Source organism: Danio rerio, chromosome 6, assembly GCF_049306965.1.
Source record: "Danio rerio strain Tuebingen ecotype United States chromosome 6, GRCz12tu, whole genome shotgun sequence".
Lineage (NCBI taxonomy): Eukaryota > Metazoa > Chordata > Actinopteri > Cypriniformes > Danionidae > Danio > Danio rerio.
In genome coordinates this window covers 23,800,001-23,822,133 of record NC_133181.1, presented here as the reverse complement: position 1 = coordinate 23,822,133, position 22,133 = coordinate 23,800,001, and the positions used below count along the sequence as shown (strand labels likewise).

The 22,133-nt window shown below is 37.8% G+C and overlaps 1 protein-coding gene across 12 annotated transcripts in view; it reads left to right on the top strand.

The window, feature by feature from the left end:
* Positions 1-22,133, top strand: part of rptor (regulatory associated protein of MTOR, complex 1) — a 272,362-nt gene that overhangs the window by 194,331 nt on the left and 55,898 nt on the right. For 6 of the 12 annotated variants that reach the window (XM_073954060.1, XM_073954059.1, XM_021471743.3 and 3 more), the window contains exons 23-25: positions 13,308-13,411; positions 13,740-13,917; positions 14,293-14,403. In XM_073954060.1, coding sequence (XP_073810161.1) covers positions 13,308-13,411; positions 13,740-13,917; positions 14,293-14,403 — 393 coding nt within the window. Of the gene's footprint in view, positions 1-13,307; positions 13,412-13,700; positions 13,918-14,292; positions 14,404-22,133 lie in introns of all 12 variants that reach the window. The other 6 variants (XM_073954056.1, XM_073954055.1, XM_021471742.3 and 3 more) reach the window with 1 other exon arrangement.

The following is a 22,133-nucleotide window of genomic DNA, read 5'->3' as shown; positions in this document are numbered from 1 at the left end:
TTCTTTCAGATTTTCTAAACGGAAATTCCCCAAACTAATAGTGCAACCTATTAGGTAAACTGAAACCCAATCCCATATCAAAATGAAATAAGTAGGCAAGCTTATATTTTGATTTTCATTAATTATGTACAAACTTACTTGCTTATATCCCATAGAGATTTCTCTGCTTTTATTGACATTATCAGTACTTGGATTTAAATACAACAGGTGATTTGGAGTAAATCTTTATTATTTTTTTAAATTACGCTATATTCTTGTTATTACTTTTTCTTTAATTATTTTTTTATCTGAATATGTGGGGCACAATTACATGCATTGTAGTGTTTGAACTGCATTCCAAACTAAATAACTTAATTGATGTGCTCTCAATCAGGATGAGTCTGTTTTTTCTTTCAAGTAGATTGCAGCAAAAAAAAAGTTGGTAATGAGAAGTGTGTGTGTGTGTGTGTGAGTGTGTGTGTGTGTGTGTGTGTGTGTGTGTGTGTGTGTGTGTGTGTGTGTGTGTGTGTATGTGTGTGTGCGTGTGTGTGCGTGCGTGCGGGCATGCATGGATGCGTGCATGTGTGTTAGTATTGTTCTGGAATTGCAAGTTATTGATAGATTAACCTCATTATAATTTACCTTGCAGTCCTGCTATCAGATTTTAAAATTACACAGTTGTCACCTCTGTGTGATGGAATGTTTTTGCTTTTAGTGAAGTTACAACACAACAAAATCCTGGGTAAAATTTACTCAGTTATGATAGTATTTGCTCCCTCTCTAAATTGAGTTAACGTTACTCAGCAGCAGTTAAAGTTGAATGAAACAATGAAGGAATTAATTAAGTGATGTTTGAGCACAGATGATGAACACCTACTGTTAATAGGCAGAAACACAAAAGAGAAACACAAAACTAGTTCAAACAGCAACAGCAGATTCACTTATTACTAAAAATAAAAAAGCTTCTTTTTTTGTCACTATCGTGGAGAAAATTTACTTGAGCTCTTTGACACTATTTGTAATGATAGTTTGTTTGTTTGTTTTTTTTCTTGCTATGACAAGCAAAAGAGAGTAAATATTATCCGATTAACTGATCCTGCATTGATCCTTACTGTTGTTAAGTTTAACTTTGCATTGTGTTTGACTTTGCAAATTGTTAAAATGATGGTTTACCATTTAAGAGACAAAATTCTGTGGTTTTCAAGAGAATGGACCTCAAATGGTTGAAGTATTCTTTGTAGCATGTAGCTTCCAGAAGTTTCCAGTAGTTTCCAACTGCTTGGTTATAATGCTGATGTTTCATCTTTGGGTAGAGACTCGATATAATATCCATCTGCAGTGTGACTTCAATCGACCGGCATGTTTGTGTGCGTGTGTTTGTGGGTGTGTGTGTGTGTGTGTGTGTGTCTGGGTTTCTGCGTCAGAGGGCGGGGCCTCAGGTTTGAAATCTCCCGGGTTTGTGCGTGCACGTGAATAACTTGGTTTCGTTCGTACGTCATGGCGAAACACCTAATGACTCGTTATCAAGGCGACTCGTTTGAAGCACTATGAGTCGACTCTTTTATAGATGAATCAACCGTTTTAAACACTGTATTCTTACAGATTTAAGCCTTAGCTGGATACTTCACTTCACTTAGAGCTGTGTTACACACTACATGGAGGGGAATTTTCAAAAACCCATAATATGGGCTCTTTAAAAAAAAAATAAATACCGCTCAAACTCAAAGTTTTTTAGTGGTCATCTTCACATTTTTCAATTGGCCTGTACTGATTTGTGGCAACAGCCTGTTAACGTTGTCTCAATGAGAAATAATGTGTTGAGCCGATTAAAAAACCATCAAGGCAGATTGTGTTATTGAATATTTTAAATTGTTGTAGCATGCTTTTTAGGTTTCACTTACTTAAAAATGTATATTGGTAAATTTACATTTATAAAATAATTTTACTTAATTGTTTATTCCTCGTTGTCCTAAAAGAAAATGAATAATACCATATAAAAAAGTGATGATGCACTGCCACATTTATTCATTTTTTTTTTATTAAACAGTCACTATTGTAAAAATACATTAAAATAACAAATACATTGAACATTGCTATAGTATACCGGTTACACTACATCCAGTTTTGTGACCTAAAGTGAGGACTATGCTAAATTGTTTTTAAAAGATGATTAAAAGCTCTTTCAAATGAACATTCATTTTTGCAAACTTATCCAAAAAGTGAAATAAGTGTAAAATTCAAACATTGCGAAATAACAGGAGTGTCAATATATAACATAAAATTGGATAAAACAACATAATAATTTAACAATATATTTTATTGCAGTACAACATTTCAATGTTATTTAGCGATGTTTAAACTGCACAGTAATTTTATTTTATTTAAGATTGCAAAGATTTTTTTTCAGTTGATGCAGTTTTATTTGTATATCTTTAAATAAATAGAAATGAGTTAATTAAGCATTTAATAACTTACAAATTAACTATTACTTTGTGCCTAAATAATAAGACACAGTATATAATGTTAATTTTAAAAATGTATTAATCATTTTCCTATGCATTCTGAATAATCTTTAAATACCAGTAACTTCTATCAAATAACTGGTTTGTAAATAATGCAATACTTAATTTGCTAATTATAATTTTTTTAATTACTAAAGTATGAAACTACAATCATTAGGAACATTATATGTGCTAATAAGTCCAGAAAAGAGTATTTGTATCTCCATTTATAAACAGATAATGAATTAACTATTCGCTAATGCTTAATAAATGATTCATAATTCTCAGTTAATTCTCAATAATATCTGATATTATTATCGATACCTGGTATACCTGACGTGGCAAGATGGCGCCAGGCTGTTTGGCTTGCTGTCTGCCGCTCTGTTATCCATCTGTTTTATTGTTTTTACTGCTTTTATTGCTTGTATCGCCTATCATCAGTTGTACCGTTTATACTTATGATCGTGATGCCCTTCTCGCCATAAAAGAGGTAGTTATGGCTATTTCGTGCACTGTGAGTTTTAGCGAGACATATTCTACGAACAATTCCAACAACTCTGACGCTGTCCCTAACTACATCCCGGAGTTTTTGTGTCGGCGGCCGGTCTGCCTCAATCGTTGCAAACGGAGGAGGAAACGGGGTACCCGAGGAGGCTTCTCCTGAAAGTTAAAAAACATCTCTACCGGATGGCTGCTGCGTGGACCGCATTGATGTTTCACCACATGATGGTTTGCTCGCCCGGTGCTCAATGTATCTTGCTCACCTAGTCTTCCGTTGGCTCCGTCCTGTCATCCCCTTGCTCCGAGGCGACCTGGATTCTACTATGGGCCGTGGCAGTTCGGGCTATCGCTCCCGTCCCCGTGGAATTAATCTTGACAACCTGCGTCCTCTGGCTAAAACATCCACAGCATCTTCAGTATCGATCTTAACACCGCAGAGGATGGCATTGCTAAACGCACGGTCTTTGGTAAATAAGATTTTTTTGCTCAATGACTTTTTCTCCGATCAAAACTTGGATTGTATGTTCATAGCGGAGTCTTGGGTTAAGGTAGGAGATCTCACTCCTTTCTCTGATTTACTCCCGATTGACTGCTCTTTTTTTAATTTGCCACGTCTAAACAGCCGCAGGGGTGGACTAGTAACTGTTTTTAAAAACTCTTTATCATCTCGCTTTCGGCTACTTCCAGATTTAAGCTTCAATAGCTTTTAAGTCCAACTACTTAATTTAGACTGGAACGGCCCGCTATGCATAGGTGTGATCTATCGCCCACCTCACTCCACAAAAACTTTCATCAAGCACTTCATTGAACTGATCGCCTACATGACCATTTCTTTTTTTTTATTTATGATTTATTTAACATTTTTCCATTTTACAAACATATCAAACAACCCTTACAGAAATAATAGTAATAGAAAAAAAATGTATAAATATAAATACAAATAACATATTGATAAAAAAAAGTGAATAAAGAAATTAAAATAAAAAAGAAGATAATAATAAAATAAAATAAAATTAACAATTAATGCGAGGCAGATGTCTACATTTATACAGTAATCTCAAATGTTACATTTTGAGTGATGAAAGATTACAAACTGATGTACTATTGTGATCAAAAGTTGAGGTGATCAGTCTAGATCCAGCTGAAGAGTTTTAACATATAAAGAAAGGGCATCCCAAATTTTGGCAAATGTTCTGTTAGGTCTTTGAAGGGAATATCTAATCTTCTCTAGTTTTACAAAATACAAGACATCTTTCAGCCACCGTACATGCGAGGGTGGCTGAGGGTTCTTCCAGTATAATAAAATGACACGCCTAGCAAGCAAAGTAAGAAAGGCCACGAAGTTTAAAAGGTAAGTGGGTAATGCATAATTATCCGGCATCACGCCAAACAGGCCAATAATGGGTGATGGTGTTATATCTATAGAAGTAATGGCTGAAAGAGACTGAAATACTGAGCCCCAAAATGAGGAAAGAGCTGGGCATGTCCAAAACATATGGGTTAAAGTACCTAAACCCGAATGACACCTATCACATTCTGGATCAATAGTTGGGTCGATCCGTGCGAGCCTACATTTCGACCAGTGTACTTTGTGAACCACTTTACACTGAATGAGGCAGTGACGTGCGCATATAGATGAAGAATGAACCCTGTCCAGAACTGCCTCCCATGTATCTTGGTCTATTTCAATATTAAGGTCCGCAGACCAGCTGGTGCGGAGACTGTCACCTGGAAAAGGCTGTAAATTTGCAAAAATACTGATTAGTTTAGAGATTAAGCCTTTACTGCTTGCTTCAAGACATAAAATATTGTCGATCTTCGATAGTTGAGGGACATTGGGAAAACCAGGGAAATGTTTACGAACATAGTCACGTACTTGTAAATATCTAAAAAAATGATTTCTCGGAATGTTATACAATGCATTCAGTTGGTCAAATGAGGCAAAAACACCTTCGATATAAAGATCTGCTACTGAGAGTATCCCTTGATTCTTCCAAGAGGCATATGCTCCATCCAATATAGATGGAGAAAACAATGGGTTTAGATGTATTGGGGCGGTTAAAGGGGTAGATTGAGAGCCAAAGTTACGTAAAAACTGAATCCAAATTTTAAGACTGCTTTTCACAATTATATTATCAGTGTATTTAAGTGGAGATAGCGTGATGGGAAAGCAGAGGAGAGCTTTTAAGTCCGAAGATCTACATGAGGCGTTCTTAATATTTAACCATGCTGGGGGACCGTCTAGATTTTTTTTATTTTTCCAATATAATAAGGATCGTATGTTCGCAGCCCAATAATAAGACAAAAAATTAGGGAGGGCCATCCCACCCAAGCCCTTAGGTTTCTGTAGAATGTCCTTTCGAATCTTCGGGGTCTTACCATTCCACAAAAATTGAGAGATAGAACTATCTAATGTAGCAAAAAAAGATTTTGGGATAAAAATTGGAATACACTGAAAAAGGTATAAGAATTTAGGGAGTACATTCATCTTCACGCAGCTGATTCTGCCTGCTATTGATAATGGGAGAAGAGACCAGCGGCGAAAATCATGTGTGAGACGACTAAGCAATGGAGAAAAATTTTGGTCGAACAGCTCTTCAAATTTTTTTGTCACCTGTACACCCAAGTATTTGAAGCTGTGTAAAGTGGCCTTAAATGGCAAGGAAGATAAAGGGTATTCAGAGGCAGCATTATTAATAGGCATTGCTTCACTTTTAGTCTGATTTAATTTGTAGCCTGAAATTTTGCCGAATTCTGTTAGCAATGCAAGCACCACTGGGATAGATTTGGCCGGGTCAGCAATGAACAGCAAAAGGTCGTCTGCATACAAGGATAATTTATGGTCAACTCCCCCCCTAGTGATGCCCAACATTGAACTGCCTCTGAGGGCAATGGCCAAAGGTTCGATAGCCAGAGCGAACAGAAGAGGGGAGAGTGGGCATCCTTGCCTTGTTCCTCTCCCAAGAGGGAAGTATTTTAAGTAGTAATTATTTGTGCGTACGCAGGCTAAAGGGGAAGTATACAAAAGCTTTATCCAAGATATAAAATAATCACCCATTCCAAATTTTTTAAGAGTGTAAAATAAAAAATCCCAATCAACTCTGTCGAAAGCCTTTTCAGCGTCCATGGATATAATTAACTCTGGAGTCTTTTTATGTGGGCTAGTGTAAAGAATGTTTAAGAGACGTCTGATGTTGTGAAAAGACTGCCTATTTTTAATGAAACCAGTCTGATCTGGGGAGATTATAGCTGGTAGTAGTGGTTCCAAGCGACATGCTAGTATCTTAGCAAGTACTTTTACATCTGCACACAGTAGTGATAATTATTACACTGAAGGGGGTCCTTATCTTTTTTAAGGATTAAGGAGATGGAGGCTTGGCGTAAAGTTTGTGGAAGTATACCAGATTGAAAAGATTCATTAAACATGTTCAGCATAAGAGGTGATAATTTCTCTGAAAATGTTCTAAAAAATTCAGCTGGAAAACCATCAGGACCTGGGCTCTTTCCACTTTGCAAAAGGCTCAGTGTTGTCTTAACTTCATCGAGAGTGATGGGATCATCCAATTTTAAGGCCAAGTCAGGATCTATAAGCGGAATATCAAGATTATGAAAAAAACTATCAAGGTGTGATTCTTCGTTCAGGCTTTCTGAGGTGTACAAGGAGCTGTAGAAATTTCTAAATTGGTTGTTAATGAGAAGTGGGTCAGTTGTGGGTCCAGAAGAAGTTGAAATTTGAGTTATATGGTTCAGAGCAGAGGACTGGCGTAGCTGGTGTGCTAGTAGTTTACTAGGTTTATCGCCAAATTCATAGTAATTATAACGGCTTTTATGAAGAGCTTCAGTGGCCTCATTCGTTGTCAGCAGGTCAAATTCAGTTTTTGTTGTAAGTATTTCTTTAGACAAATCTGGAGTTGGTGAGGTTTCCATTTTGGACTGAAGCTTCGCTAGATATTTAATTAAAGAGGACTTCTGTTCAGATGCCCTTTTTCTCTGATGTGCTGAATAAGATATGATTTCTCCCCTCAGAAAGGCTTTACAAGCTTCCCATAAAATACTAGCTGAAATGCTAGGGGTGACATTTGTAGAAATAAAAAGGTCAATCCGATCGTTGATAATTTGCACAAAATCTGGGTCATTAAGTAATAGAGTATTTAGGCGCCAGAAAGACCTAGGAGTTGTCCCACAAGGAAATGATAGATCCAATGTAAGCACAGCATGATCAGATATCACAATAGGACTATAGGAGCAATTCTTGATACATGGAATTAATTTATTATCAAGGAGAAAATAATCAATCCGAGAAAAGCTTTGGTGGACAGGTGAAAAAAAAGAAAACTGTTTTGCGTTAGGGTTAAGAAAACGCCAGGCATCAGAAACTGCATATTGTTCCATAAACGATTCAATAGTTTTTGCTGATTTTGAAATAGCTCTAGGTTTTGATGAAGAACAATCTAGAGTAGGATTCAGGCAGCAGTTAAGATCTCCTCCTAAAATAAGTTGGCTAGTGTTTAAATCAGGAAGGGAAAATAAAAGATTCTTGAAAAAAACTTCATTGTCCCAATTTGGTCCATATATATTTGCTAATACCAGATGAATACCATTAATGTGGCCAGTAATAATGATAAAACGTCCATTTGGATCAGAAATTACTTTAGATACAGAAAATGGAATTAATCTATGTATAAGTATAGCCACTCCTCGTGACTTACTGGAAAAAGAGGAATGATACAGCTGACCTACCCAGTCCTTTTTAATTTTTAAGTGATCAGCACTTGTAAGATGAGTTTCTTGGATAAAAGCTATTTTAGTGTTTAACTGCTTCAAGTGGTTGAGAACTTTGCTTCGTTTTATAGGTGAGTTAAGCCCTTTGACATTCCAGCTGGAGAATGTAAATACACCAGTAGGTGTCCCACTGAACACAGGAGACATTAAAAACTAGTTGTCACAAATTTTCTCTGGTCCCCGCAAAAAAAAAAGAAAAAAAAAAACATAAGAAGAAAAAGAACAGAAAAGGGAAAGAAAAAAAAAAGAAACACACAACTACAAACACCAACCCACCCCCACCCTCCTAACCCACACACATAACTCCAACAAGTGATGTAGGCAAGAACATCTACATCAAACATATCTCCAACCAACACTGTTGCAAGCTTCCTTCTTCCTTTATACAATCCCTCCCCATATTTTACCACACAACCTCATAGTTGTATTTGTACCACTACTACATACAACCGTATGAATAACTGACTTAAAAATAGATTAATTAAACATATTTTGAACTATGACGTAATCATATGTTGGTATCAAACATTGTGTACAGTTTAACAAGTCTTTATCCCCGAACACGATGATATATCATCGTCCATGAAAAATATAAAAGGTGAAAAGAACGAGTCACCATTGTCATCAAAAAGCAATAATAGAATTCTCAAAAAAAGAAAAAAAAATTCACATTGCATCTCGACGAACAAACTTCTGTGAGAGTACCTCGAATAACGTTAGTCACCCAGTAGTAACTCCTTGAAGTGGCATGAGTGTTACGGAAAAAAAGGGGGAAAAAAAGCGCCAAGCTGTTTATGACAAGAGATGGGTTTATGTCACGTCATGTCATCGTCCAAAGCATAGAGGTGAACTACTATACGTCTAAGTTCCGAATGTAGTTGTTGGCTTCGTTAGCTGTCAGCAGCCATAGTTTCTCACCGTTCGGTAGAGTGATGCGTAGTTTAGCTGGAAAGAGAAGAGCAGGTCTGAGTCCTCGCTTGTATAGCTCCGCCATGGCATCTTTGAATTCACTGCGCAGCTTTAGGACATCTGGGCTGTAATCTTCAAATATCCGAATCTTGTGATTACGAAAGGTCAAAATTCCTTTTTTACGGGACTCACGAACCACCAAATCCTTCACCTGGTAACGGTGAAACCGTAAAACCACAGTTCCAGTTCAGGCGGTGACGCCAAAATCTGATCGCCAAATACCTCAGCAAGCATTTCGGAGAAAAAGTTAGTTGGTCGCGGTCCCTCGATTGACTCAGGGAGCCCCACGATGCGAATATTCTGCCGCCGGCTGCGCCCCTCTAGGTCTGACATTTTAGACCGCAGCCACTCATTTTCTTTAGTGAGGCCGGCTCACGCGGTCTCCAGGTGTTCAAGGTGCTGGGTTACCTCCGCGAGTCCCGATTCAAGGCAACTGATGCGCTGGTCGTGAGCCGCGACTGTGGAGTTAATATTCTCCAACTTACTGTCCAAGCTTTCAAAAGAGGCTTTAAAATCCGCGGCCAGAGAGGCTCTGAGCTCCTCGTGCAGGGCGCTAATTTCGGCTAGCCAGAGCTAGGCGAGGACGGCGCTTCACAGTCTTTTTCCACCTGTCTGCCCTTTCCTTTCGACATGTTAAGTGAAAATTTAATACTACGTACTCTAAGAGAGAAAAGTAAATAAATGTAGGTTGCCAAAAAGTTCTAAACCAACGAGGTTTGTAAAGAAGAAATAAAAGTTAAAGGGAGCTGATCGCACTCACGTCTATACCAAAGGCGACATAACCGGAAGTCCCTACATGACCATTTCTTACGACTGTTTCATACTAGTAGGCGATTTTAATATTCACATTTGCTGTCAATCAAACTCTTTTGCTCAAGATTTCATCAACCTGTTGGATGCCTTCGGCATCACACACTGGATCTCCTTTTATCTTTTGGCATTGAGCTTTCCGATATTGTACTATCCCAATTTTTGATATCCGATCACATGCCTATTCAATTTACGCTGTCCCTCACGAAGATTGCATATTGCCCTAATACGCCTACCATGCTGTCAAGAATCTACACATCCAATTTTAGCTCGGATTTTAACCAGTGCTTTACCGATTTCTACGTCAAATCGTGTCTAGATCTCGCCTCATCAGAACTGGATGCTGAACAACATCTTGACCTGCTGTACTCGGTCTGCCAAATGGCAGCAAAAAAATCTGCACCCCTGAAATTATGCAGACAAAAAATAAAATCTGAACTTTGGAAAACGTTAGAGAAACGCACTTTAAAACAAAAATATAGACAGGCTGAACGTAAATGGAAAAAGGACAGACCTACCATCCCTCTTCAACTTGTCAGATCTGCTCTGTTTTCTTATTAGTCAGCTATGGATCAAGCAAAAGCTGCTTATTTTGCCAATTTAATTGAGTCAAATCACTGTAAACCTAAAGAACTTTTTGCTGTTATTCAGTCTGTTGTAAGTCCTCCAGTGAATGTGCTATCTGACGCTTCTTCTTCTCTATGTGAGAGCTTCTTGAACTACTTAAGTGACAAAATTACAACTTTAAGGTCACAACTGAGCCCATCTGGGGTCTCAGTGGATCCCTTAAACTGTCATCTCCCGGTATCTGTTTTTACTACCTTTTCTCCTGTTACCTTAGCGAATTTGGAGTCCGTAATTTCAAAATTAAAACCTACTTCTGGCCGTGGCGAATTTTCTACACTTCTACACTTCGCTCTTTGTATCTCTGGGCCCGGTCTTGCTCACTGTCATTAACAAATGTCTTACGAGTGGTATTTTGCCAGCCAGTCTAAAAACAGCTACCGTCACACCTGCTCAAGAAGGCCTCACTAAATCCATCTGATCTCAAAAAATTTAGACCCATTTCCACCTTACCCTTCATCTGAAAAATTGTAGAAAAAATTGTACTTAATCAATTACAAACATTTCTATCCCAGAATGATATCGCTGAGCCTTTTCAATTTGACATTAGGCTGGCTCATAGCACTGAATCCGCTCTATTAAGAGTTTTGAATGACATCTTTCTCCTTACTGATGCTGGTTATCATGTGGCCTTAATTTTGCTGGATTTATCCGCAGCCTTCAATACTATTGACCACTCTGTGTTATTATCTCGGCTAGAGTCCTGGGTTGGGCTGAAGGGTACAGTGCTGAAATGGTTTAAATCATATATCTCCGACAGGAAGTTTTTTTTTCAAAATTGGTAACTTTTCCTCCTCCACGGCACCGTTAACGTGTGGTCTTCCCCAAGGCTTGATTCTAGCACCTTCACTATTCTCTCTTTATTTGCTCCCTCTTGGTTCTATTTTCAGAAAACATGGCCTGCATTTCATTTTTATGCAGACAATACACAAATACATGTCACTCAAAAAGGAAAATGAGTCCTCTGTTGTGAACTTCCTGTCACTGTGCTTGAAGGAGGTAAAAGCATGAGAACTTTTTATTTCTAAATGAGGAAAAAACAGGCCCGATGATTTGTCTGACTGTAACAGGCTGGGTAACTGGGAGGAGTTCAGATCACCCCAGGTGTGTAACCTGGGCATAACATTAGACCAGAACTTAAAGTTTAATAAACATATCTCAAAAGTGGTGGGAAATAGTTTCTACCAACTCCGCCTTCTTTCAAAAATGAAATCCTCTCTTCCTTCACACTCTCAAAAAATTGCCATACACGCGCTTATAACCTCCCGGTTGGACTATTACAACTCTCTCTATTTTGGGCTGCCTAAGTCTCAGATTGCGTGCCTACAGTTAGTGCAAAACGCAGCAGCTAGATTCTTAACAAAAAGCCTGAAATATGCACACATCACTCCTATTCTGAGGTCTCTACATTGGCTACCAGTGACACAAAGAATCAAATTTAAAATCCTTCTCTTTGTGTATAAAGCCCTACATGGTCTTGGCCCTAAATATTTATCCCAACTGATTGTTAACTACACTCCTCCAAGACACTTGCGTTCTGCTGATCAGTTTTTATTAAAAGTTCCAAAGGCCCAAAAGTATGGGTGAACGTGCTTTTGCCATAGCAGGCCCTCGCCTCTAGAACTCTCTGCCATTAGACCTAAAAAAGGCTTCGTGCTGCCTATTTTTAAGTCTAAATTAAAGACGCATTTATTTTCTAGGTTTTTTGAAGCATAAGTCCTTCCCTTTCAGAAAGGATTGGGGGGGTGTTGGGAGTAAGGAGGGGGATCAAAAAGGTCGTGTTTAGTGTTGGTCAACTGTAGTAGCATCTTTTAATTAGGATAAAATATTTTGTTATTATTTTTTATTTTTTATTTTTATTTTTTTTTTTGCTCTTTTATTGATAATCTTTCTATGTTCCTTCCTATATTATGTGCCTATTGCTGTTTTTACTGTTTTATGCTCATATCATGTGTTTATTTTCTCTCTGTAAAGCACTTTGTGCAGCCTTGTGGCAGTTGGAAATGTGCTATATAAATAAATAGAACTTAAACTTGGACTTGACTAATCTAACAGAAACTAACACCTAACACAAACACACATTCATACCAGTGTAGAGAAGAGTGAAGAAGGTAAAGTAAGAGGTTGAGAGAATGTAATCATGGGAAAACCTTGGAGTTTGTAAGAGCAAACCAAGCGAACCAAACATAATCAAATTCACCCTCTTCTGTCTCTTTAGGTTTGCATTTAGTTCTTTCTGAAGAAGAGCAAGTTGAAGAGGTTGCAGAGTTTGAAGAGGTTGCGGTTTAAGAGAGCTTGGTTCCAGAGAGTTGCAGAGCAGAGAGAGAGGCGTAGCTTTGGTCACAAGCTTTATAGGGTGTGTTCGGATCCACCCTCCATGGAAAGTTGACCAATTAGAAACTAACTTCCCAGAGTCATGACTTTATGACTCTCTCCGAGGCAGATGAATTTGCATAGGCAAATTTTATGCAAACTGAGGCAGAAATGTTTAAGTCTCTTAAAATGTTAAAGTTACACTCGTATTAACATAAAATGTCAACAATTAATTAGTACAGCAAGTTAGCTTCAAATAACTCTAAACATGAACTGTTTATGAGCTTGTTTAGCTTCGGTAGAGTTAAACATTGTATGCAGGAGTATTAAAACCATAATATCAATACAGGAGCAGGGGAAACGCTGCAAAACACTTGATTACACATAAAGAGAGAGTAAAGTGTACATTAAAACATCAGTCTTAAGCAAGTGGCTTAAAGAAGTCCTGTTCAATTCTTTTGTGCTGTGCTGTGGGCACATTCCTTTAGGTCATAAATTCCTTGGAATCAGCTTACAATGACCATCGAGTCTTCCTTGGGCAAAAGTTGGCTCATTTGTTGAATGAAAGCAAAATAATTGTGTCTGGTCGGCCATATTCGTTATATTATTGTCTTAATTAGATTAAAGCAAATGATTCAATTACTGATGTCCATGTGACTCCTTAACTTTACCTCTGTTGCCGAGTAACTTCATTTCAATTAAGAGAGGAATCAAATACTATCTGTACTGAGTAAATTGTACAAATTTTCCAGTGTAATGCAGGATTGTAAATTTATTTATTAATGTCACTGTCGTTAAATCTGCCTCATACTGTGCTTCTCACATCAGGCCACCATGAATGCTCGCACACAAAGAATTTTGGACTCAGGATCTCTGACCCAGTCAGCTCCAGCCAGCCCCACCAGTAAAGGCACACTAATTCATCAAGCTGGGTGAGTTATACACACTTTAAATGTGCTACTAATTTATTAAATCAGTACCAGGGCCATATAATCACTGACAGTAGAGAAATAATACATAAATAAAGTAGAATATAATATTTTGGTTTCTTTGTTTTACTCTCCTTTGCATGTACTCTAATTTTGCATCATCTTGCTCTTTTTATTTGCTGTGTTTTTATATTGCTGTTGATTTTGTTTTTGCATATTGCTGTGCATGCTGTCCCTGTTTTTCGGCAATGCATTAATCTGAGTAATATGGCCTTACTTGTTGGTGTTGTAGTGCTTCCCACAGATCCAAATGCTCTTCATCTCCCTCCAGCGGATCTCCACCCATGCCTGGTGCATCCAGCTCCAGTCTCACCAATGAAGTGCCCAAGCCACCGGTCCGGGACGGTCCATCTGCTCGGCCACCATACACTCCAACACTAGGTGGTCAGGCACCCCACTCACAGCAGTTTCCACGCACCAGGAAGATGTTTGATAAGGGCCCTGATCAGGTACATCAATCATGTTTCCACAGATCTCTTTAACACAGCTCTCACAATTCTACACTGCCTATTAGTTAAATATTTATTTGAAAATTTGCTGCCATGTAGGTTTTCTTATTTTGATAGTGGGCTTTTTAAACAAAGAATCCTCAAAACATGAAGAATATTTTCAATTAAAAATGAACCACCACTTTTGTTTGTCATATTGGTATTGATAAGAGATGATTTTCTGCATATTAAAATGATTTTGAGGGGGATCTTGTGACACTGACAGTTGGAGAAATAAATAAATGATTGTTTTAGGCATAATAAAGCACAATATGTCTTTAATTATACAATGTGGGGACTGAGTTACATATTGTTATTTATTTGCATGTTTCTAAGACTGCTGAGGATGGAGATGAGACTGCTGTTCACAGGAGCTTCGTCAGTTTGAGTCTGCAGACAGGTCTTTGTGACTGGAGTGCCAAATACTTTGCTCAGCCTGTCATGAAGGTGGGTGATGCAGGAATCAAAGGTCATATCTCAACCCTCTGGGGTCTAAGGGTGTTTCGGGGCTCTGGAGAAGTTTGGACATGCACTGACATTTGTGTTGTTTTCAGTATCTTAAAAACATACTAATGGCTAAAGTGTGATAACACTGTAAACAGCACAAGTTGAGCTACAATAATACCTAAGCAGAATGTTTGTGTGTGTTTTTGTTTTTGAGAAAGAAACGTTTATGCGTGATTAGTGAAAAAATTAAATTTTGAAGCTACTGAAACAAGGCCGTGAAACACACAGAGAACATTTGTGCACAAAACTTTTGAGAACTGGATCTTGTAGCCTAGTGTTTTTGCTTCAAAATGATGTGATAATCATCTTGTTCACTTGCTCACAGAAAACAATATAATGAATAATGAATACAATGAATCAGTTGGTTCTTCTATGTGGAGTTTGCATGTTCTCCCTTCGTTTGCGTGGGTTTCCTCCCAGTTGCAATGGTTTCCCCCACAGTCCAAACTCCTTTGTTACCTTTGCTTATATCTTTATAGATGTATTGATAAAATTTTAATAAAAGGTAATACACGGGTCAAAAATGGGAACATTAAAATAACACATTGTAGATCTGAAAGAATGAAATATTTTTATTAAATGCTTTGTTCTTTGAGTAGTTGAATAACGAAAATAACATAAAATGATTTATGAAAATCCAATTTATTAACCCATGGAGGTCTGGATTTGAAGTCACACTCGGAATTGAAGTACAAAAAAAAACACTACAGGCTGATCCAACATTGATGTAATGTCTTTACAACAAGTCAAAATGAGGCTCAGTATTGTGTGTGTCCTCCATGTGCCTGTATGACTTCCCTACAAAGCCTGTGCATGTTCCTGGTGAGGTGACAAATGGAGATCTATGAGATCTCCTCCCAGACCTGGACTAAAGCATCCACCAACTCCTGGACAGTCTGTGGTGCAATGTGTGGCATTAGTGGATGTACGGAGACATGATTTTTCAGATGTGCTCCATTGCATTCAGGTCTGAGGAACGGGTGGGCTAGTCCATTGTAATAATGCCTTCATCTTGCAGGATCTGTTAATACACTTCAGACACATAAGGTCTAGCATTGTCTTGCAGTAGAAGTAACCCCAACCACATGGCCAACCACACCGGCATACTGTATGGTCTCACAAGGGGGCTTAGATTCTCATCACGGTACCTAATGGTAGTCGGGCTACATCTGGTGAGTACATGGATGGCTGTGCGACCTGAAAGAAATGCCACCCCACACCATTACTGAACCACTGTAAAACCAGTCATGCTGAAGGATGTTGCAGGCAGCAGAACATTCTCCACAGCGTCTCCAGAGTCTGTCACGTCTGTCACATGTGCTCAGTGTGAACCTGCTTTCATCTGTGAAGACCACAGGGTGCCAGTGGCAAATTTGCCAATCTTGGTGTTTTCTGGCAAATACCAAACATCCTGCGTGGTGTTGGGCTGCAAGCACTACCCCCACCTATGGATGCCGGGCCGTCATACCACCATCATGGAGTCTGTTTGTGACCGGTTGAACAGACACATTTGTGGCTTGCTGGTGATCATTTTGCAGACCTCTTGCAGTGCTCCTCCTCTTCCTCCTTGAACAAAGGCGGAGGTGGTGGTCCTGCTGCTGGGTTGTTGCCCTCCTTACAGCCTCCTTCACGTCTCCTGATGTAGTGGCCTGTCTCTTTGTAGTGCTTCCATGCTCTGGACACTACACTGACAGACACAACAAACCTTTTCGCCCCAGCTTGCACTGATATGCCATCCTGGATTAGCTGGACTACCTGAGCCACTTGTGTGGGTTGTAGACTCCATCTCATGCTACCACTAAAGTGAAAGCATCGCCAGCATTCAAAAGTGACCAGAACATCAGCCAGAAAACATAGGAACAAAGAAGTGGCCTGTGTTCACCACCTGCCCAACCATGTCTTTACTGGGGGTGTCTTGCTAATTGCCTGTAAATTTAGACCTGTCGTCTGTTCTGTTTGCACAACAGCATGAATAATTGATTGTCAATCATTGTTGCTTCCTAAGTGGGTTTGATTTCACAGAAATGTGACATTGAGTTATATTGTGTTGTTTAAGTGTTCCCTTTATTTTTTGAGCAGTGTAGATGCAAATAATGTATTTCAAATATATATATATATATATATATATATATATATATATATATATATATATATATATATATATATATATACTGCTGCTGCTACCATGTTCAGAGTGCTATACCATAAACCATTCCTCAGAAATACTCTGTGCTGTATTTTAATGATCTAGGAGCAAAATCTAAAGCTCATCACACATAAGCATTAAGAGCATGTCCGAGTCCACTTTTGCTATATTAAGGATGGAAAAATATGCTATGCACCATGGAGCATGGTCTAACAGGGTTGTGCTAATTCCCTCAATGAGTTATGGGTGTGTTTTTAGCATAACATACATTAAACCAATCCGAGTCTCATTTTACATTCCCTTTAAGAGTCAGTTGCTTCAGGCCATCGCAAATTTGCTATTTACATGGCTGACTTTCTAAGTGGAAAAACTGAATGCTTCACTAGTGTGAAAACAGTTAAACAGACCATTTGTGCAAGGATAAAGAATGAGCCCTCTCCATTCGGCCTCTTTACTTTCTCTTTACTTTTACTCTTTACTTTACTTCTTTACTTTACTTTAGTGGATAAGGAAACAGTGTTGTTCACACTTCACTGAAGACATTTATTAGCCTAAATGTTTAATTTTGTTGAAGCACAAAGATTTGTTTCTAAACTATTTCTAAATTCAGTTCTAATTTCCAGCAAACAAATAAATGAACAATAATAACAAAGTGTGGTCAAAAAACCGAGTTATATCCAAACACGTCCTATGCCCCATATGGTCCAAAACCTGACAGATAGACAAATCTAAACTTGTTTTTATTAAAACAAATGTAAATATTCATATAATTAATAATTATAATAATAATATTAACAACATAACACAAAAGCAACCTGTCATGAGTAAACTGAAAAAGTCCCCCCAATATGAAGAAGGCATACAGGTAGTAGATTTTATATTTATGTAGAAAATAGTATATATATATATTTTTTTTTACATTTTAATTCTTTAACTTTTTTTTATTTGAAAAGATATTTGTGTATTGCTGTACATCCTTTGTGTATTATGCAATGTGTTAGCATGTGGACAACTAACACGCTGGACTTTAGGTGTCAAAATAGCACCGTGTCAAAAATGCGCCTTAACACACCTTTCTAGACTGGCACACCCTTGAGTCCACAAATTGGTGCAAATGGATTTTCTATTTGCTAACAATGTCATACAAAATGTGGAAATTATGGTTGTGCTGGTCTGAAAATAGCAGGAAATCATGCCAAACACATCTTGCGCCTTATTGCACTGGGTGTATGATAGTGTTCGTTAACACTCAGACTGTTCACATTTAAATGGCCTTCCTGGTTGCGAAGGCTATTTAAACTCAACACACCACAAAGGTTTGGTTTAACCCCTACCCAGCGCCCCGACGAGGACGCACTGAGGTGCTGTTTTTCCACATGTCAATGTTTATGAATAGTTTAAACCAAAAAGAACATGAGTAATCTTGAGAAATCTTGAAAAAACTGTACATCAGTTTAAAGCTACAACCGCTAAGCACTCATTGCAGCTAGTTGTTTTTCAATGGAAAGCTTATAAAATATGTATTTGCTAAATTTGTGCAAGTTTTGCAGAAAGCGCTTATGTTAAGCTTAATGTTTACACCGTTTTACCATGGTACTTACACGTGAAAACGCAGTCTTTGTAGTCAAAGGCAAGTCTATGTCATAGCTTACAGTGTTACAGATAAAATAAGACCACAAACTGAATAAAAAGTCAAGTTATAGTTACCAAAATCTGCTATCGAATCGATCAGTCACAGAAGTTACTTCCTACTTACCAGAAGTTTGACTGACAGAGAAACGAGACAATGGATACATGAATTTTGATCTTATTGGTCGGCCGTCATGTTATTGCAGTCTTTATGCTGTTACTGGCTCAGTGAGCTGTCAATCATTACGCGATGCACCTGCCCCCCCACAGCTGCTACAGTTCAGGCTAAAGGCAGAGCGGCTCGTTTGCAAAAAGAAAACAAAAAATGCATCGTCAAAAGTTTTGATCTGCTGAAAAGCGTTTTTGAGAGATTGTTTGAAGCGAAGAGGAGAGTATTTCCAAGTAGAGCTGATACCTAGATGACGTGGATGAACTTACTTCCGTTTTTTTTAAAGGTGAGTATTTACTCTCATTGCCTCATTGTTTACATCTCAGGTCTTCTCTATGTTTAGCCTGCTTGTGCCTATAAGAGTGAATGTCTCTCCGCTAGCCATAATCTTTCAGTAATGTTTGACATTATTATACAGTGTGTTTGCAATTTATCTGAATGGCTGCTGTTAGGTAAGCTATCTGTATAAAAGCTAAGCTATCTGTATAAATTATCATATGTATATGGGCTTTAGAGTAAATCGTGTTCGCTACTCAAGTACAAATACAATTGTTTACAATAGAATTCTAACTCTGTTTTTTTTGTCATGTAGCTGAATCTCTGCTGAGGATTTCAAGCAGCAGCAAACTCCCATGAAGCACTTTCTGCCAGTGAGTGAAGAGCAAACCAACAATAACTCTTGTTGCATATGCAATGGACTTATTTCACACAATGTCCTACTTGTGCTCAAATAAATCATTTATACTATACGTTTCTGCTTATTATTTTAGAATTACAAAAATTAGTGTTGTGTAAAACCTTTAGTACGTGAGGTCATTAGACTTCGTCTCCACAAACAAGGAGAGGGAGAAAATCACAAGACATTGTCTCAGAAAATAATTCCAGAAATTTCTTTTTGCATAATATTGGTGTCAAATTCAAAACAAATACTCAGGAGATATGTGGCTTTTGACCTATTACTTTTATGTGCTGCTCCAGAACAAATTTCACATATTTGTGTATGAAATAATGCTTAGTGTGGTGGAACTTTTTTACATTTCTTAAGCATCTATAACTTTTTTTTTCATTTTAAGCATTATAAACTCTAGATGATGGATAACAAAAGCCCAGAGTGTCTTTTTTGCAAAGATACAAAAACTTTGAATATAGACCAAATCATTCAGTAAATGTTTTAGTTTGGTATGGTCATTTTTGAGAAAATGCCTCTGACGATGAGTGAGAGAAGAACATCGACATACTGTAGCCTCGGAAAACTTTTTACAGTAATCTCATTTTGCATGCTATCTTCATCAATTTAAAATATAAACTCATGAAATACTTGGCTTTCAAGTCATATTTTTTTCTAGGACATTACATCAATGTTTTCCTGTGTTTTTTATATGGAAAACTAATATTGAACAATACATTTTTTTCCTCATGACTTCATAATGTATACATTTTATAGTTTTATAAAAATATATAAAATTTGTATATTTTTTTACATGTAACTTCTTTCCTTTTACCAGTAAAGCTCAAAGTGTCTTCTTTCCAATGATACAAAATTTGGTGTTTGTAGCTTACTGGAGTCAGGTACTGTTACTATTTAAAGTTAGGTACAGTAGGTGTAAATGCCCAAAATTGAATACTGGCTAACAGGTTAAACAATCAAACAGACAAACAGCAGCCACTGTTAGCAAAAATGACATAAATCTTTTTAAACAATCAACCCCAGTTTGAATTTACCTCTTGCAAGTAGATAGATAATTAGATATATAATATTTGTGTTTGGAGTTTCTGATGGCAATATTTATTACGTGGCTATTCTATTCTGTGCTTTTATTACAATTCTGTTCACTGTCAAACTCTGCTATTGCAACCAAGCATCATCACAGTATTTCTTAATTTGTTCAGCTTTTTCATTGTCTTCTTTTTGTCATATACAAATTAGAGTTTTGTATTTATGCAGAAACTGTCTGCCTGTCTGTTTCCAGAGATACTCAATTAGTTTAACATCAGGGCTCTGGTCACGCCTTCATTATTTTAGCTGTGTGCTTAGGGTTATTTTCTCGTTGGAAGATAAGCCTTCGGCCCAGTCTAAAGTCTTGCGCACTCTGGAGAAGGTTTCCATCCAGGATTTCCCTGTACTTGGCCGCATTCATCTTTCCCTCAATTGCAACCAGTCGTCCTGTCCCTACAGCTGAAAAACACACCCACAGCATGATGCTGCCACTACCATGCTCTGGAGCTCAGCCAAAGTGATATTTGGGTTCTTTTTTACTTTTCACCAAGGCTCTTCTACTCCAATAGCTCAGTTTGGCCTGACAGCCAGCTCTAGGAAGTTGCCTTTCATTTAAGGATTATGCAGGCCACTGTACTCTTTGGAATCTTAAGTGCAGCAGATTTTGTGTTTTTGTTTGTTTATTTGCTTGTTTGGTTTTTTATTTTTATTTATTTATTTATTTTTTTTGGAACCTTGGCCAGATCTGTGTCACTGAACTCTTCAGACAGTTCCTTTGACCTCATGATTCACATTTGCTCTGACATGCATTGTGGCTTTCCTAATCATGTCCATTCAGCATAATCAAACACAGCTAGACTCAAATGAAGGTGTGGAACCATCTCAAGGATGATCAGAAGAAATGAACAAAAAACCTAGGACCATGTGATATTTGTAATTTTTTCTTTTTTCAATAAATCAGAAGAAATATGAACAATTCTGTGTTTTTCTGTCAATATGGGGTGCTGGTTCGAGCCTCAGCTGGGTCAGTTGGCATTTCTGTGTGGAGTTTGCATGTTCTACCCGCATTCATGTGGGTTTCCTCTGGGTGCTCCGGTTTCCCCCACAGTCCAAAGACATGCGGTACAGGTGAATTGGGTGGGTTAAATTGTCCGTAGAGTATGAATAAGTGTGTTTGGATGTTTCCTAGTGATGGGTTGCAGCTAAAAGGGCATCCGCTGCGTAAAAAACATGTGCTGGATAAGTTGGCGGTTCATTCCACTGTGGCCACCCCAGATTGATAAAGGGAAAAGAAAATGAATGAATCAATGATCTTATGGCTTCAATATAACAATGAGTGAAAATGTAAGGGGGCCTGAATACTTTACGAACCCTCTGTGTATGTTTTAGTTGTTTTAATGGTGTCTTTATAATGTCTTTATTGTATTGTACTGTAAGTACATTTTAAAAAACTATACAATTTATTAGATAGATTAGGCCTATTGTTATTATAATATTTACTGACTTGCAAATGAATTGTAAATACCAATATTGTTTATTTTAGTAGGCAAAATTTACTTGTACAGTAACTGTATGTGTGTGTATGTATATATATATATATATATATATATATATATATATATATATATATATATATATATATATATATAAATTCATTCATTTTCTTGTCGGCTTAGTCCCTTTATTAATCCAGGGTCGCCACAGCGGAATGAACCGCCAACTTATCCAGCAAGTTTTTACGCAGTGGATTCCCTTCCAGCCACAACCCATCTCTGGGAAACATCCACACACACACACACACACACACACACACACTATGGACAATTTAGCCTACCCAATTCACCTGTACCACGTCTTTGGACTGTGAGGGAAAACGGAGCACCCGGAGGAAACCCACGCGAAGGCAGGGAGAACATGCACACTGCACAAAGAAACACCAACTGAGCCGAGGTTCGAACCAGCGACCCAGCAACCTATATATATATATATATATGGATTGACCATGGTCA